Source organism: Camelus ferus, chromosome 32, assembly GCF_009834535.1.
Source record: "Camelus ferus isolate YT-003-E chromosome 32, BCGSAC_Cfer_1.0, whole genome shotgun sequence".
Lineage (NCBI taxonomy): Eukaryota > Metazoa > Chordata > Mammalia > Artiodactyla > Camelidae > Camelus > Camelus ferus.
In genome coordinates, this window is record NC_045727.1 from 11,798,883 (window position 1) to 11,817,543 (window position 18,661).

General features: G+C 58.1%; 1 protein-coding gene across 3 annotated transcripts in view; it reads right to left on the reverse strand.

The window, feature by feature from the left end:
- BCR (BCR activator of RhoGEF and GTPase) overlaps positions 1-18,661 on the reverse strand; it is an 88,781-nt gene that overhangs the window by 35,878 nt on the left and 34,242 nt on the right. For 2 of the 3 annotated variants that reach the window (XM_032471657.1, XM_032471656.1), the window contains exons 2-4: positions 10,421-10,587; positions 5,582-5,686; positions 5,052-5,237 (exon numbers count right to left, since the gene is read on the reverse strand). In XM_032471657.1, the coding sequence (XP_032327548.1) occupies positions 5,052-5,237; positions 5,582-5,686; positions 10,421-10,587 (458 nt within the window). Of the gene's footprint in view, positions 1-5,051; positions 5,238-5,581; positions 5,687-5,935; positions 6,060-10,420; positions 10,588-18,661 lie in introns of those variants that run through there. The other variant, XM_032471658.1, reaches the window with a different exon arrangement.

An 18,661-nucleotide genomic window follows, 5' to 3' on the forward strand; every position in this document is an offset into this window, starting at 1 on the left:
CGAGCACAGCTCTGGAGGAAGCCCAAGTGCAGCAGACCGTGCAGAGCTGCCGGAACGTCAGCGCCTCCGAGTGGCCTTCCACCTGCACACCCCCCCCCCCCCGCCCCCACGCACTGAGCACGCTTCCTCCTCCCGAAGAGGCCTGTCGAGAAGTGACTCAGAGCCCCGGGTGGGTAGCAGTTCCCGCCTGCAGCTGCCTGGCCTCCCACTGCACTTGTTTAAACGGGGCCACCAGCAGCAGCTGAAGTTACGAGGATGCTGGTGAATTCAAATAAGTATACCCAGCGGGTGGGACAGGGCGGCCCCTTCTCATCCCGGCCACAGGAGACCTCAGTGGACCAGGAGGTGGGCCTGCCCCCGGCTGACGGGACTAGACTCCACTTGGTCCGACCTCTTCAGACATGCAAGGAACATGCGGTTTAGCTGCCTTGGAGAAGAGGGGCTCGCACTGCCCAGACACGACCCAGGCCCAGACCTGGCGAGGGGGCCCAGGTGTCACACCACACACCTGGCAAGTGGGAGACCTCCACTGCCGGCTGCAAGGTGAAAGGCATTTTCAACCAAAGGCATTAATGGAAGGTCTCCCCCCTCAGCCGCCCGCTCCGACACGCAGTTGAGTAAAGAACCCCATGCAGGTGGGGGGTGTGCAGCCACCACCAGCGCTGGCCGAGGTCACCTCCAGAGGCAGCCGGGGGACCCAGCCCTCACTGTGCAGCGGCAAACTCAGGCCTGGGGAGGGAATGGGGGACGCCCTGACCTGCTGGCCAGGCCTCCCCCTGCAGCTGACCTGGAGTGGGAGGCCTAAGCTGATCCTGGTATTTGTTCTGCCTCAAAACTAAATTCTATTTCTCCGTGCATTTGCATTTATATCAAATTTTCTGCGTCTTCAGATGGCAATCCCAGATGCCCATGGCACTGTCTGGTCTTCTGGCCCTGCTCCCTGTGGGGGGCTGCACAGAGGGCCTGGGGGTGCGGAGAAAGCGCAGCAGCTGGAGGAAGCCCCCGCCCCTTGCCCCGACCACGCGGAGCGCCCCAGACAAGCTGCTGCATCCAGAATGCCAGGTTCTCCATCACAGTGGGACCCCGAGCCCTGTCTTCTCTCCCTCTCTCTCCCTCCCTCTCCCCTTCCCCCCACCCCCGGCACTGAGCACCTCCCACCAAAACAAGGAGCCTGCTCTGGGCACTGTCACCGCGATTCCCTCAGACACAGTGTGGCTGGCCAACAGGAGAGACACGTGATACATAAGTAAAGAGAGACGTTAACATGGCAAATGGCTGAAAGGAGAGTGGGGGCTCCATACGATGGGGCTGCTTTAGATCATGTGGTCAGGGCGGCCTCTCCGAAGAGATGACGGCTCAGCTGAGTCCTGAGGGGATGTTACTACTGAACTGTCCCCTTGAAATTCATCTGCTGAAGCCCTCACCCCAGCACCTCAGAATGTGCCTGTATTTGGAGATGGGCCTAAAGAGATGACTAGGTTAAAAGAGACCACTGGAGTGGGCGCTCATTCACTCTGACTGGTGCCCTTACAAGGAGAAGAGATTAGGACACAGACCCAGAGGGACGACCACGTGAGACACAGGGAGACGACGGCCCTCTACACGCCAAGGAGAGGGGCCTCAGGAGAAACCAGCCCTGCAGACACCTTGATCTCAGACTTCCAGCCTCCAGAACCAGGAGGAAATAGGTCTCTGTTGTTGGAGAGGCTGGGACCGCGGCAGCCTTAGTAAACGAACACGGGGTCTTTGGGAGGAGAACCTTTCCTTACTTCTCCTGCTGCCTCTTCCAGGAGCTCACATCTTCCACGCGGCTTTTGAGGAGTTCCAAGCAATTCATTCCCACTTTATTTTAGCTCATCAAAACCCAAGCTGCACTGACAGCAAGGCAAACGGAGATCACGTCGCCCCCCCCCCAGCACCCCCTCTGCCATGGGAGGCACTGGGAGGACACAGCATCACTGCGGTGGGTGGCCGATCTTTTTTCCCATCAGAAATGCAGAACCTGAATCTATTCCTGAAGAAATGTCAGACCCAAACTGCACACATTAAAAAAGACATCCAGGCCGTGGAAAACCAGCAAAGGCCAAGGAACCGGTGCAGATAAAGGGAAACTAGAGACGTGACAACCACATACGTCTCGTGACCTGGACTGGATCCTGACTCAAAAGGAAAATGGCTCCAAAGAACACGATGGCTAACTTGGGAGACTCAAGGAAGAAGCACATATTAAATGACATGCATATTAAAAAATAGTGTCGCATCAGCGTGAAACTTCTCCGCTTCCCCGGGAGAACTGTACTGTGGGTCGTGGACGAGCCTGAACTTGTTCTTAGCAAATACACGATCAAATGCACTTGATCTCAAACTAGTCAGCGTGTGTGTGTGTGTGTGTGTGTGTGTACGCATCTGTGCACCACATGTAAAGGAGAGAAAAAGATAAAAGTTAAAAAAGTGTGGCAAAATGTTACAACCGGTGTATCCAGCACATGGAGTTCTTTCTGCTATTCCTGCAACAACTTGGGAAGTCTGAAATGATTAAAAACAAAAAACCCAAGCTGATAAAAAATTCAGCCAGAAACAAAGCCCCAACAGTGGCAGTTAACTCATGCAACCCCAGGCGAAGGGGGGGTTGGACTGGCTTCCCATCTACCAGGTATGGCGCATGAGTTCCCCGGGCGGCAGAGGTATCAGGGCTGGGACATCTCGGGCTCCTCAAGTCCTAAGACTCTCCCAGCTGGGGAGCCAGGGAGCCTGACCCTGCTGTGCCGATCTGAAAGGGACGATGTCTGTCTGTCCCTGGGGAGACCCAGCGCCCAGCCCTGGTGGCTCACATGTGAACACACAGCTTGTGGCTCCTGGGGCTGACTTTCCATGGTGGCCCCACCTCTCACCCCGTATTCCTGCTGCAACATCTGATACACGAAGGTAGTTCAAGGACACCAGGGAAACCAGGTGAAACTTTCCCAATTCCAGCATTCATCAGAGCATGAACCTCAAAAAGAGTTTCCAAGCGACTTCAGAGTGTTATTCAGGGAAGACTGTGGTTGCGGTTTCTGCCCACAACAGATGGGGGCTTCAGGACGGGGAGCACCTATGACAAAATACAGCTCCTGCTCTCTCTCTGGCCACGGGAAAGGGGTCCCAGGTGGCAGAATCTGAACGAAAGAGGCACCTCACACCTTCCTCGCATCCTTGCTCCAGTGTGTCTGCAACCCAGAGTGGTGGACGGAGGGGATGGCCAACAGGAAAGCCGCACCTCGGAGCGGAACGCCGGACAACCATGAGCCAAGACAGGCATGCGTTGAGCCAGCCGGGTGTCTGGGGGCCCAGGAGGGCTGGGGCCTGGCATTCAGTCACCGCGTGCTCTGTGCAGTTGGGGGAGCCTGGTGACCTCGGCCACCCAACCCTGCAGGACTGGTTTCCCTGGAGAGGTTGCACAGAAGGCCCGGGTAACCCTGGAATCAGGATTGGAGGTGGAATCCCGGTCACAGAGGCCTGATGGGCAACTGTCTTCCAGGGAGTCCCAGGACGGGGGCTCGAGGTGCTGGGAGGAGGCTGCTCCAACAGTGACCAGGCTCTTATATCCAGATGCCCCCCACCAGACTCCACCTAAAGAGACGGCCCTCCCTTCAGACCCACAAAGGTGAGCACACCTGAACCTCACACATTAGAAGACAGACGTCGACCCGGCATCTCCATCAGCCTCAGGTCCCGTAACAACCCCTTCCTTTTGCACAAGGTCCACGCATCCTCGTCTTGGTTACGTGTGGCCCCTGAGCCTGAGCCCCACCCTTCATCTGACTGCCCCATCTCCCTGATTCCACTGACCCTATAAAAGCCACATGCTCGGCTCCTCTTGGGCCCTCAGGTCAGCAAAGGGCCAAGGAAGGCCCCTGACCTGCCCACACGGCGGGCCTCACCTTCCCTGGGACCTGAACCAGGATCCACAGCCACCTCTGCCGGATGCATTCCTGGCCAATTTGGGCCCCTGAGCCCTTTCAGAAACCCTTGTTCTGTTCTCCAGCACCTTCTGCCTCCAGTTTTATGGTCCCTGAAGGCAGGGGAAGCACTCTTTCTGGAGACAGATAAACCAGGCTACAGTCTGGGCAGGTGACCTACCGTTTCTCAGCCTCCTCACCTGCTGGGGTGAAGATAGGACCTGCTATGTAGAACTGCCTCAGCTCAGCTGAGACGGGGCACCCAGAGACCCCCGTGAGCCCCTGATTGGAGCCGAGCCTGTTACTCAGGGACCCGATGACCTCATAGCGCAAGGCCGTCCCTCGGTCCACACTCTGGTGTGGCCGTCCCCAGTTACAAACCAACCCCTCCCGCATTTCTCCAGCCTGTCCACAGGACGTGTCCTGGTTCCCGCAAGGCTCAGGGGTGCTTCTGTCAAAGTCTCTGGCATTAAATATGCTTCCAGGTTCCCAAAAGAGCTGCTGCAGGTGCTGGGGCCACACAGAAGGCCTGGTCTCACCTAAGGACTCCTCTCCCACAGCCCTGACTTTTACTGACTAGTCTTCCCTCCCGAAACCACTTCTCTTTCTTTCCTTCTTTTTTAAAAAAATTATTGATGGATTCAAGAGCCTTTAATTTAGAGAACTGCAGAAATGAAATAAAGTACAAAACCCCCACTGTTCCCGCACGTGTGTGCCCCTCCAGGCACCGCCCACCCCACTCCTCCGCCCGGAGCCTGAGTCCTGCTCCCTGGGCAGCAGCTTCCTTCTGGTCCAAAGGGGACCAGGCTAGAAACTGGGAACCCTGAGTGAAACTGAGCGGAGCCAGAAAGGACCAGTGATGTCAGCAGGGCAGGGGGAGGGAAGGAAGCAGCCCTGCTGGCTGGTCTCGCGCGGGGTCCTGCATGGGCACTGCGGTGACACCCCCTCCCCGTGGCCCGCCCTTTGCAATCGGAGGCAGTAAGACACAGCCAGGCTCACGCCGCCTACTCTGGCAGCGCACGCCCAGGGGGGTGTTGGGCTCAGGGAGAGGCCTGGTCCCCCTCCACAGGTCACCCCCACAAGGCTGCCAAGCCCCTGCTGCATGCCACTCACCAGCTTCTGGAAGAGGTCACCCACGCACTGCTGGCGGCCCCACTGCTGCACGCGGGGGAGGAGCCCATCATAGAAGTCCTTGTGGACCTCGTAGAGCTCGGGCACTTTGAAGAAGATGGTCTCGATCTGCTGGCTTGTCAGCACCGGCTGAGAGGTGGTGGCAGCGGCCTTCAAAGGCTTCATGGGCTGGAAGAGGGTACGGGTGACGGGTGGAGGGGGCATGGGTGAGCGGGCTCGCTGTTTTGTCAGGTACATTGTGGTCACATGACATACAAGCTTTTATTTTAAAATTCTATTAACAACAAAAATTGAAAGCCAGCTTGGTTGGCACTCGAGTCTCATGCTGGCACCCCCCAACCCCCTGACCCACCCAGGGAGGTCCAACCCCTACGGAGGTGGAATGTTTCGACTCCCACCCCCCCCAGGTGTGTCGAGGACTCCCGGGCCGTGACCTGTGACCCGTGAGCTGGGAGTGTGTGCAGCGCTCTCGGGGCCCCGCCCGCCCGGCTCAGCCCCTGCACCCTCCTCACCAGCAGCAGTGCCTCCAGGTGGCTCAGGTATGTCTCCTCGCTAGCCAGGATTCCGGACAGGACCCATTTCCTCATCTCCAAGCCCTTTTCCAGGTCCAGCTCAGTCTGCAAGAGAAACAGGCACATGTCAGATCATCCGTGGACGGTGCCTGGGGTGGCCCCGTCAGAGAGGAAGCCGGCATGTCAACCTGAGGACCAGCCTCCCAAGAAGGTTCCAGGTGGGATTAAGAGGAGGCAAGGGAGCCCCCTGTTCACGGTCACTGCAAATTCTGGAGGGTCATCTGGCAGAGCCGAGGGCCACCCTTGGTCTTGACACTGAGAAGTGGGCAGGTGGGGCAAAGCCTGTCTCCGCACCTTCTGCCTGTGACCAAGGAGCAGCTACCCTGGAGGAAGCTGAGCCCAGGGGGCGTCAGGCCGCCTCACAGCCACCCTGACTCCCTCCGCCGCTGCCCCTCCTCGCCTGGTTCCGGCCTTGCCGGCTTCTGCACCGTGGCTGTCTGACCCTTGGACTGACCGGTCGGCAGTACCGCCTCCCTCCACACATCCTCCTCCTTCCCAGCCACAGGGGTGGAGCTAGGGTGCTGCCACCTGCCCAGGGGAACCTGGTGCCCTGGGCTCAGGGCCTCTGTCCATTGAACCTGCTCTACTGAGCCTCATCTGCAGACTCGGACTTTGTTGGCAGAGACCCCCTTACCACTGGGCTATGGAAAGGGCCCCCCTACCTACTACCAAACACCCCTACTACAGTGTGTCAGGTGACGCTCTGCTGACTTTGTCTCCAAAACCCAGAGCGGATGAGTCACTGGGTGCAGGTGCAGGGGGTAGAGTCCACATGGCCAGAAGACTGCCCTCCCCCCAGGTGTGATGGTATTACCGGTGCAGTGTGTCCCTGGTGCCTCAGGACGTCACTGTACTCAGAGACAGGGTCTTTAGACAAGTAATTATGTTAAAATGAAATCATTAGAGTGGACCCTAGTCCAACGTGTCTGGTGTCCTGCTAAGAAGAGATTAGGTACAAACGTCCAGTTATAGAGCAAGTCAGTCCTGGGATGTCCTGTACAGCTGGTGACGATAGTTCATAATGCTGCATCATATAAATGAAAGCTGCTAGGAGAGTAGATCTTAAGTGTTCTCATCACAAGATAAAAATTTTGTAACTATCGTGGAGCTGGATGTTAACTAGACTTACGCTTAGTGATCATTTTTCGATGTGTACGTATATTGAATCATCATGTTGTCCACCCGAGACTAATGTAATGTTATAAGTCAGTATCTCAACACAAAAAAGAAGAGGAGATTAGGACACAGACACGCACGGGGGAAGACGCAGGGAGAGGACGGGCACCAAGGAGAGAGGCCTCAAGAGAAACCAACCCTGCAGACACCTAGATCTTGGACATCCAGCCTCCAACACCAGGAGAGCTCAGTCTGTGTTGTTTAATGCCCCCCTCCGTGACACACTGTGACAGACGCCCGGGAAACCAAGACTGGGCAAAGGTGACGAAACTGCCGTTTTCATCGACTTCCTGGCCCCCAGCCCACTTGCTCCAGACCACTGGCGAGGCAACCCCGTGCTCCATGGGGCTGAGGCTGCCCTCCCTCTGCCCGGCCTGTGTCCGAGGGAGGCGCCAGGCAGGTGGGGCCCCATGTGCAGAGAAGGGGCCATAACAGCCCCTCCCATTCTCCACAGGTGACGATGGGACAGCCCCACCGTGGAGGCCCTCAGCACCGCTGACGTCTGGGGCTGCAGGACTCTTTTAGGTGCTGGGGGGCCACGGTGTGCTCTGTGGCATGTTTAGTGGCATTTCCTGCCTCTGCCCACCAGACACCAGCAGCATGACCCTCACCCCCGGCTGGGACAGCAGCAGGTGTCTACAGATGTTGCCCTATGGGGGTGTCACCCCGTGGGGGCCAAAGCACCCCCAGGTGACAACCTGGCTGAGGCCAGCTCAGGGCTCATGGTGTCACCACAGAGTCTGGAACCGGACCCCCAGCACAGCCCCTCTGTGTCCCCAACCCTGCTGGTCTTTCCACCAATCTGGCCTGGTGGGAGGGAGGCACTTAGCGAACAGGGACAGACAGCAAGCCCAGCAGGAAGCACTCGGGGCCAAGGGTCGGGGGGATGAGGCCAACATGCCAGGCCTGCCCAGCGAGCCCCACCATCTCAGACAACTGCCATCCTGCCCTGAGCCTTGGCTGCCCATGGTGGTGGTGGTGGCACCTGGGGAAGGGGGGCCCAATCCCCACGTCCACCCTGCTTCTGCTTCCTGCATCCCCGGGGCTTATACCACATCCTGGCTGCCCACTGGGACCAACCAAAAAGGTTTCCTGGACCACCACTCTACTCTGGGACTCTCAGCATGCACGAGCCAAGTGTAAGCATGTGTGTGCTTGTATGTACGCGTGTGTACGTGCTTGAGTGTGTGCACGCACAGGGGGCAGCCACCGTGGCTTAGAGCCACTCCAGGGAAAGGACACCTGTGACCCACACCAAAACGCCCCCTGAGGCCACACTGCCCAGCGGCTCCATTTGGGGGCGGCCCCTGGGGCTCGCTGTGCTGATCCTGAAGCTCCCTGCGCCCCGCACCATGCCTGGAACACACACAGGTGCTCCGCGAAGATTCACGGAATAAACTAACCAATGAGGGGGTCCAGAACTCCTGGCTGGGCCCTAGCTGGGCTGCATCTTAGGGCCCCTCCGGGGAACCCTCGTCTGTGAGACAGGCAGGTCCCAGGATCCAGGACTGTCCAGGCAGCCTGCTCTGGGGCCCCTGGCGCCACCAGTGTCAGCACAGATGTGCAGCGTCAGGGGACCCCGTCCCCTTCTCTCATCTCAGACCAAGGAGGCCACGTTGCCTCAGGGAAGCAGCTCTCAGCTGGCCCTGCACGCACCTCCCATCCTGTCTGGGCACCCTTCCCGCCCGAGTGGCGCACTGGACGGGGTGCAGGCTCGTGTGCTTGGGAACAATCCCTCTCCTGTGAGCTTGGCAGGGGGAGCCCTGCTGGGCACAAGATGCCGTCTGGTTCCCACCCCCGCGGTTTGGAGAGCCGGGAGGAAACAGCACAGGCAGGACGGTGCCAAGTCCAGCGCTCGTTCCGAAGGGCACAGCCAGCTCAAGGGAACGTCTGAGCAGGGGCCCGGGCACCTCTCCTCCTGAACCCTGAGCAGGCCGGTGGCATCAGACAGGGGCAGCTCGGACACCAGCCAACCCCCTCGGCAGGAGAGATGGTGGAGGGTGAGTGTAGAAGAGAGAGTAAGGGCCGGACGGGACTAGCGCCCCTGGTGACCCCACCAGGTGCACGTGCCAGGTCTGGAGAGGGCGTGTGAATCCATCCATCCAGGATGGCGGAGGCTACGGGGAGGAAGCGCAGGAAAAGGGCAAGTGGAAAAGAAGGAAGGACGGCCACCAGCCACTGCTGCCCGGGAGGATGGGGGAGGGAGGAACACAAATCCTGCAGCTAAAAGGATGGATAAAAACGGAACTGGGTGTGATGACAAAGCAGGAAAGCCAAGGGAGGCACCCAGGTGAACAGGCGCTGAGGGCGGGATGGGCAGAGCTCTAGGGGCACCTCTCACCCCCACCCTAGGGTGATAGGGAGGTGCAGAACCTGGGGCTGCGAGAGGTGGTGTGCTCCTGGCTGGGAGGTGGCGGCCAGCACAGCTGCTGGACAACAGACCCCTCCCTCCTTCTCTGGGCAGGGCCAGCGCCACGTGCGAGGGGGCTCCTGCAGTCCGAGTCCTCCACGCAGAGTGACCCTCGCACTCAGGGCAGGCAGGATGATTCCTGGGCCCACCCCGCAGGCTCTGGGGAGAAGAGAACCAGGCAAGGCACCAAACCCCAAGGTGCTCCAGCTTTGCAGGGAGGATGGGTGAGAACATCCATGACCCCCATTTAAGTCTGGACCCCAGAACCAGGGAACGTGGCTGAGCTGAGCCTGCTGCAGGCCTCCCGGGGGCCCCCGAACAGCTGGTTAAAAACATGAGTGAAGAGTTATCAATTCTGTCCCACAGACACAGCTGCTGACCAGGCGCACTGGGCACGGGGAGGAGAGCGGCAAGATCGTAAAGCAGGTCCGTTGCCTTCACTCTGGAGCCAGCTTTTAGTTCCCTCGTGAAGACGTAAAACTGACTTCTGAGTAGGAGTGACCCACTGAAGGAGTATATGCATTTATTTTGGCTCCCTCCTGAAAAAAAAACACTCACAAAACAAAAGTCCTCACTGTGTCGTGGGCCCCACCAGCCAAGGCCACTTCTGCTGATCCTGGGCGCACAGGCCTTCTGGGCCTCCTGTGTCCATGACAGGCTCCCCGCTGGAGGCCGACCAGCCCCACCACGGAGCTGGGAGAAGGTGCGGGTGGGGTTGCGTCTGCCCCTCCCTGCTGAGGCCCAGTGCTGGACCCCAGGGCTGTCCCTCGCTGGCGCCCTGGCGACCGGGCCTGGCAGGTCACTGTGACCAGCAAACACAGTCACACAGTGTGTCCTTGGGTAAAAGGGGCAAGGGTACCGTGTGGGGTCTGGGGACAGAAGCCTGGACACTGTGCACTCAGCCCCTGCTGGGGCCACCACCCCAGGTCCTGCTGCTTTAGACAGCAGCCAAGTTCTCAGCCTCAGCATGGGCTGCCTGCCTCCTCCACCCCTGGCTGGCAGCTCCATCACCTCCCTGCTCGGCACCCAGCAGGTGGTCTCTGTGCACCAGATGCAGGGCTGAGGGGTTTTAGTGACTCCGACTTCCAATCACTGACGGCCCCATTACCTGCTTGCTACCTGCTCGCGAGGATGGCGGGTCTGCAGCCCAGTCCAGCCCCATTCACACCGGGCCCGCCGGCCCGGGGACTCACCGCTTTGGTGGCCTCCGGTGCGTCCCGGCTGCCCCTGCCCTTGCTGCCCAGGTGGGGCGAGGAGGAGGGCGAGTCGTCGATGTAGGGCAGCCCGTCCTGGTGCCGGCGCTGCTCCTCAGCCAGGTCCGCAGCACAGCCGTACCCCGGTGGCGTTCCGAACGACGCATCTGTGTGTACAGAGAGGCACCCGGGGTTAGAGACGAGGAGAGGGGCCGTACCCTACCTGTCACTTGCAGGTGTCAAACAGGGACCTCAGGTAGACTGACCTCACAACTGACTGGCCAAAGGTGGCAGGGCGAGGTGGGGTGGACCAGCGACTCGCTCCACCAGCAACACAAGTCTGGGCTTTGAGCGCTATCTGGGGCAGTGGGGCCTAAAAGGCGGACCCCCAATGCTAGTGTCTAGTTGTCAGGGACGTCCTTTAACCCCTGTCCATGGAATCTGACTTGATCCTGCCGACCCAGGTGTAGGGCCAGGAACAGGCCGCAGGGCCCCTCCCAGCCAGGTGTCCCTCTGAGCAGAGCGGCTTATCCTGCAACAGGCTCCCTGCTGTTTGGGACCATATAGTTACAGAGCGAAAACCTCCCTCCTGCAGGCACCTGAAGGCGGTCACCCCGCCTCCCAGGCTAACTCTAAGCCCTTGGCCCTTCTGTCTCTCTGTTCTCAGAATTGTTCTAATCTAGGGGACCCCTCATTGGGCCACCAGCCTACGAGGGCCCAGCCCGTTCCAAGTCTCACATGAGGGCCACTTCTCAGCTCCTTCCAAAGGGCACCCTCTCTGCTGTGGAATTTCTGAGAGGTAATTCCAGTTGGGTTGAGTCACTTCACTATGACTCAGCTGCAAGCAGCCCAGGCCATAGCACACGTGGCCTCCCAGGCGGTCAGTCCCCAGTTTACAACCACGTCCACCACCAAACACACCCAGGCCAGGTGGGCACAGGGCCCGGCACAGGGCCACTCTTGGGCTCCTGGACTGTAGACAGGCGACTGTTTTCAGCTCTTTCCACGTGGGCAGCTGAGAGAAGTGGCAGCTGGGGTGGCTAGTTGCTCACTACAGGCTAAGACCGACCGCCAAGCCTGGGTGTCCACAGATGGCCAAAGTCCCAGTCCCGTGCACGCCTGTGCCTCACCCCAGTTTCTCCACCCCCATGTCTCAGCTGGTCCTGTGACTTCTAACAGGTGTCCTGAGCCCTGGTGACACTGATGTGTCACCTGGGGAGCTTTGAAAACATAACAGGCGGGCCCAAGACAGACCAACTGAATCAAGATGCCTGGAATAGCCTGGGTCTTAGTGACCATAAAGGATTCCCTGGGGATTCCAGCAGGCAGCCGGGGCACAGACTCAAGGCACTACCTCCACCAGGACGGACACGTGCTGGCTGACTCCACCACTACCCCGTGTCCCTGGTGCCTGCATACAGGTGCCGACTGCATACAGGTGTGTCCACAGGAGGGTAGCAGACCAGGTGGAAGACCCTGAGAGCTGGGTGGGTTCCTTCAACAAGCTGCAGAGGCATCCTGGTACCTCTCAATCCTGTGGACCCTTAATCCATGGGCCACTGAAGGGGCTGCAGGTACCAGGATCACTGTTTTGGGTTATCACTGCTCAGATGCCCTGGACCTTGGGCTTTGGGGGTTTTTTTTGGGGGGGGTAATCAGGTTTGTTTGTTTGTTTATTTAACAAACTGGGGATTGAACCCAGGACCTCATGCATGCTAAGCACACACTCTGGCACTGTACCCAAGTTCTGCCTCCTCCTCCCATGAATTTTCAAAGGCACTTAACTAGTTCTCACCCAGCATCCCTGAAGACAGCTATGGAGGGTTCGACTGTATTAGAAAACACAAAACCCTGTTAACGCAGACCCCTAATCCCGCCCCCCCGCCCCCAAAATGACTCTGATTTCAGCTTCCACTTTCTTTTGGGGAATCACAGATTTTTCTTTTTTGAATAAAACCAACACAGAGGCCTTCTTGTCCTAAGTCACTGCAACCCCTATTCAAAACTTGCCAACCACTGGAGCTGCTTCCCAAGGCAGGCGGGGGGCGGGCACAAGGGCAGAAGGCCTCAGCTGTTGTGGCCTTGCTCCCGTGAACCTGAGTGGTCCCCCTAGGCCACCAGGCTCTTTGCTCTAGTCCTGCAACCTAGGACTCGCCCTCCAGGTGGAGCAGGTGGGCCAGCTCTAAGCTGGGGTGGGAACTTCTCTGAAGCAAGAGGCTCTGGTCCTGCCAGGTGGCCGCACCCCTGAGATGGTGCAGGTCAGTGGGCCATCCACGTCTTGGGTTTCCTGACTTAAAATTGGGCCTGTGAACTGGACCATGGATAGAGGCCCCCTCAGCTCTAAAACGTCACTGTCGTTCTTCAGGGTGGTGGCTGTGCCCTCCCCTCCCCACCTCCTTCAACAGCTCCCATCCTCTGCCTCCCGCCCAACCCTGCCTCTGCACCTGGCTTTTACATTAGCTCAGAATCATCAGCGTCCTCATGTCCTCTCTAAGAATCTTTGAACTGTTTTTCAAAATAGCAATCTTAAAAAAATCAACATATTCTTCATCGCCTGGAAGAACACCCACCCTCTTATCTGAGCACGCCACCTGATTTCCGGGCCTGTAACTACACTGAGCTCACGTCCAAGGTTAAATCAACACCCGGGAAGCCCTCAGTGAGGACCTCAAGGTTGAGCTCAGAGCCCCAGGGCTCACCCCGGAGGATTTGCAAGAACTCACGTTTGTGAAGTCACGGGATGATTCAGCAACACCCAGGATAAAACCTGGTACAAAATCAAGTCACTGGTGCGGGTCTGCCAGTCAGTGTCGAAGGAACCATTGGCTCCGACGTGGATGCTTCTTCACCTACACCAGGTGAGACTGAGGGACCAGGTTGGCAGCCAGGCTCTGGGGGGAAATTACGAGGCTCCCCGGCAACTAAAACCCAGCCGTCTTCCCAGCCTGCACACATCTCCCCAAACCGACGTCTGAGGAAATGATGCTTTAACGTCTGGGTTCTGGCCAGCCGGCCACCCCTCCTGCATTCCACCTGGGGGCTCAGGCCAGTCACTGTCCAGCTGATCTGGACTCGACCCCCACATTTCGCTGATTCCCCCAGGCTGTCCCAATGCCAGCGTGGTGGGCGGGAAGAGAGCCTGCGCCCTCCCTACTCACATTCTAACTGGGGCACAGGGTCCCGCCTTCCTCTCACAGCGTGGTTTTCACACCTGAGGTCCCCCCACAAGGCGGGGCTCCCTCCTCTTGAGCATAAGGCGCATTATTAGGGGATTTTTGAAAGCTGCTGTCTCCCCAGAACCAAAGCCAAGCGGAGAGAGGCCAGGAACAGCCACGGGGAAGACTGCTCTGGGCCCGGCCACCCCAGGAAGGACTGGGGACCTGGTGGCTGCAGCAGCTGGGTGCTCCCTGCCAAGCTCTCCCCAAAGCTGAAGCCAAACACGGGAGAGCAGGGGGTGTGGGCCTGGGATCCCACAGCTTCTGGAGGCTCAGGGAGAGGAGGGCGGCTCCACTGAACCACTCACCAGCAGAGAGGGGAGGAGGAGCGTGGACTGATTCACGGCCCCCGGCTCAGTGTGGAGAAGGGACTGCACAATGAAGTCCGAAGCCTCCTCCTCTCCAGGCAAGCTGACTCAAAGGCCCCAAGCCCAGCAGTCTGCAAATCTAAAGTCTAATCTCTGGTGCAAAAAGAAAGGCAGCCCCCAGCTGAAAAAGGAGGAGTAAGTCCTGGGGCGGGGGGGGGGGGGTCGCAGTCAGTGCCCAGGTCACGCCCATTCTTACACCTCAAGGACAACGCTGGTTTAGAAAACAATCCTTCAAAAAATTAAACTGAGAATGACTACACGATCCAGCAATCCCACTTCTGGGCATGCATTCAAGGAAACTGAAAGCAGGGACCGGAAGAGTTATTTGCACACCCACGTTCACAGCAGCGTTACTCACAACAACCAAATGATGGCAGCAACCCACGCATCCACTGATGGATGAATGGGCCAGTCTACCCGTCCAGCAGAATATCACTCAGCTTTAGAAAGGGAGGACATTCCAACACGTGCCAGACCACGGAGGAACCTCGAGGACGCTGTGCTCAGTGAGCCGGGCCAGTGACAGAAGGGCAGACGCACTCCAGCACTGCACTGAGATGAGGTCCCCAGAGCAGGCAAATTCACAGACACAGCAAATGGGGCGGGGGCTCCCGGGGGCCGAGGCTGGGAGGGAATGGAGCCACTGATTAATGGGGACAGAGTTTGGGTTTGGGAAGATGAAAGGAGATCTGGAGATGGATGGTGGGGATGGTTGCACAACAATGTGAATGTGGTTAATGCCACTGCACTGCACACTTACAAGGATAAACATGGTCCATTTTATGTTACGTATACTGAACGAAACACATACACATTCTGGAGGCTCCTCCCTCCAGCTGGCCATGCTGGGTGGCTGTGCGGGGGAGGGGATCGGGGGAGGGACGAGGGGGGTCCCTCTTAATCTCTAACAGTCCCTCTGCAGTCACGTCCCAAATAAGCAGAAACAAAATAGGCAGAGAATCGAAACTTCCAAGGGTGTGCTCCCTGAGCTGTGAGACAGGGCTGGCTGATGGGCACCCAGGCCTTATATCCCCTAACCTGTGTATCTGTTTAATAACAGACAATCAAGGGAAGCCTTGGCATTCCCTGGAAAGGCAGCCTCAACCAACCACCACGCTGTCCCACCAGTCAAACTGGCACTAGCCACTGTCGCCGGCGGCCACACGCCCGGTCTGAGCCACTCCCTCTTCTTGCAGAGTTTGCACAGCATCCCTTTCTGGGGCCTCTTCTCTGTCCACCTGCACTTTCCTGACCCAGGCTGACGACTCCTGCTGGCCGGTTTTCTGAGGTCAGAGGAGGACCTGGCCCATCACAGATCACACCCAGTGACTGCACAGCATGAGCCTGCAGCCCACGTACACCCACACCATACCTGCCTGGAAAACACCAGCTGCCCTCAGATCAGCCTAAGTCCTGCCAGCCCCTCAAGGGGACCCCAGCGACCTCGACACCCCCTTCCCCATTCCCACTTCTGCATATCAGGGAGCCAGGCCCCCTCTGAGGCCTCTGCCCCGCCCTGCAGGACCCCCGCTGCAGAGCTCTTGGGAAATGTGTGCAGAATGGAGCCCGGACTGCTGGCGACTTATCTCCAGGGAGCAGCCAAGCTGGGTCAGGGGAGTGGGGTGGGGCTCCTGGACCCGACATGCATGGAGGATCCCCAGTTCCTGTCCCAGATCCCAGCTCCTGTCCAACCCTCTGGCCAATGTGCCCCAGGCTGAGGCTGGAGCAGGCCCTCTGGAGGAGCAAAGGTCACACTCTCAGCCCTCCCTGCCCAGAACAGATGGGGACAACAGGTAGGACCAGGGGAGCAGTTCACCGATCAGCACACACACGGGTCAAGAGAACGGAACAAGAGAAGGGGCCCTGGAACTTGGATGGGTGGGCAGGAACTCAGTCACGCAGAAAGATCCCAGCGGCAGGGTGGTCTCCAGTCCCTGTTTATACTTCCAGCAAACGGCTGGGCCACATTTGTTTACAAAAGTAAAAGCTGATCAAACACCAGCCTCCTTCTGGTGGCTCGGCCAGCGGCAGTGAGGCAGGCCCGGAGCCCCCAGCGCATCATATCTGCAGAGGCCCCGCCTGGGCACCTGCCTGCCTAATAGCCCCACTCCCACCCTGGGTCCCAGGCCAGTAGCACCATGGCAGTGATGGCACAGTGCTGGGAACTCTTCCTGATGGTGGCTCATATCCTTGGGGGGTCCTGCCAGGGAGGCGTCGCCCCTGAAAACTGGGCTGGGAGGGAGGTCACAGAAGAGCCCACGGGCTCCATGGGACAGAGCTGGTTCTGGACTCCACACTCATCCTCAGTTTGAGCCTTCCTCCCACCGCCCTATGCGCTAGGAGGGGACAGGCCACGGGTCCTGGGGATCAGGCCCTGTCTGTTGTGCAGCAGAAGCTCGGGTACAGTCAGTGAACGTCTGAGGTGCTTCAAGGAAGTCAGTGTCCCAAACAGTGGAAAAGCCTCAAATTTTGATGTTTGCTAATGGTTATTTTTGCAAAACACCTGCCAACCTTTGCCCAGCACTGCCCCCAGCCCAGGCACCCACACCATCTCCCTGAGCCTCTCCATCCCCTTAGGGGCAGGAACTTCCAGATGCCCATTCTTCAGACAGGGAAACTGAGCCTCCAAGAGACCAACAGGTGGAACCTGATTGCACCCGTCCACCTGCGTGACCTGCCTATTCGCTTACTTTCCAAACACATTTCAAAGAGAAGATGTTTTTAGAAGGCCAACCTGATAACCCTATGACCCAGCAATTTCCCTCCTAGGCATATAACCCAGGAGTTCAAATCAAAACCTAAATCAGCAAGTTTAAAGAGCACTCTATTTCACAATAGCCGAAGGGTGAAACAACTCCAATGTCCATCATTTGATGAGTACACCCAAGTGGTCTATCCACACAGTCGAGTACTGTTTAGTCTCAGAAAGGTCGCGAGTACGGACACCTGCCACCACAGGATGAACCCCCAGAGCGTTATGCCAAGAAGGCAAAAGACCCCATGCTGTCTGATCCCGTGTACATGGAGCATCCAGAACAGGCACATCCGCAGTGACAGAAAGTAGAACCCTCGCGAGTTTGGGGTTTCCTTCGGGGGTGATGAAAATGTCTGGGAGCTAAAAAGAGGTGGTGAGCGCACAGCATCGTGAATGGACCAAGTGCCACTGAACCGTTTACTTGGAAGTGTTTAGTTTTTGGTTACATTATGTCATCTAAGTGGTACAAAAAAGAACAAAATAGACCTGTTTTTCTCTCTTAAATGGGGAACTGGGAACATAATCCAGCTGTTTCCTGAAGACCCAGAGCATCATTCCGGACAGACGTCAGTCCGGCCTGGCACTGTCACCCCAGGCCACCCACAGGCAATGAGAGGCTGCTCCGTTTCTGAGATATAGCTGGTCGATCTGGGAGGTTTTCCTGTTTTCCCTACCACCGTCAGGCTGGCAGCTACACCAAGTGGGCCAAAATTCTTTATATCAAGAGGTCCCCCATCCAGTTAGTGGCTGCGCCCTGGCGGGAGGGCTGCTGTTGGAGCCCGGGGTTCTGTGGGAGCCTGTCAGTCTCGCCCCTGCCCCAGTCCTGGGTCAGCCCAGTGGACGGCACTCCTGGAGACTCACTGGCTTCCAGATGCACTGAGGGGGACGCCCCCGGGTGCCAGCCTGAGTCGGGGGCTCAGATCTCCAGGAGGTGACCCAGCAGCAGCACCAGGTCTGGGCCAGGTGTGCCACCACGAATCCTCACACCTCTGCAAGGTGGCCGCGGACACCTTGTTTAACAGAAAAAGCTGACGGTTTAGAAGTGGAAGCAATGTGTCCTGAGCCCCAGGGCTGGAAAGTTGAGCAAAGTTGGGAGGTCTGCCCGGCCAAGGCCACCTCCAGGGACCTCACGGGTTCAGCCACACCCTGAGCTGGATCCCCAGTTTCAGGAGTCCTGAGGGTGGCCTCGGAGTGGGCTTGTGTAAAGGGGTGATATCTGGTATTCTGTACCTGAATTTGAGATGTCTCAGATGTCAAAGGCAAGGAACAGACCAGAAGGTGCAAGGTCTCAAAGTCTAGCCCCAAATGGATGCTCTCTTGGAAAACCTGTGCATGGGAATCCTGGGAGGGTCAGGAACTCATCCATCCTGGACTTAACATATCTTGAAAAGGAGACAGAATGCCCTCTGTTTCCAGGCTCCACTAGCCCGACCTCCGGGGCCTCCTTCAATCATCCCTACCGCAAAGAAAGACAATAAACAAGCTGGCATCATCGCGGGCCCGGCGGCATTGTTTCATCTCTCCACATTCCCACCAGTGAAATGGGGATAATGACACTCCACCCACACACCCCGGGGGGTGACAAGCAGGCCACCTCCCAGAGGGAGGAAGCATCTAGAAGCACAAGCATCATTTACTGTAATTATCGGAAGCCTCGGCCATTCCCGCGGTCCAGCCTGTGACAGCTGCCAGCACCCATCCCAGAAAGCTGCACGATGTCCCCCTGCCTGACTTCGCCTGGCATCCTCAGCGCTTCTCCTATGTCCACACCAGGCTGAGGGCTTCACTCTGGAAACACGGCAGGGCTCACGTGCTCGGGGCTGCCAGCAAGATTCTTCCCGGGGCTGGGATCCAGCAGGATCCATGGCACCGGTTGGGTCTCCGTGGGTCAAGGGGTGACCTT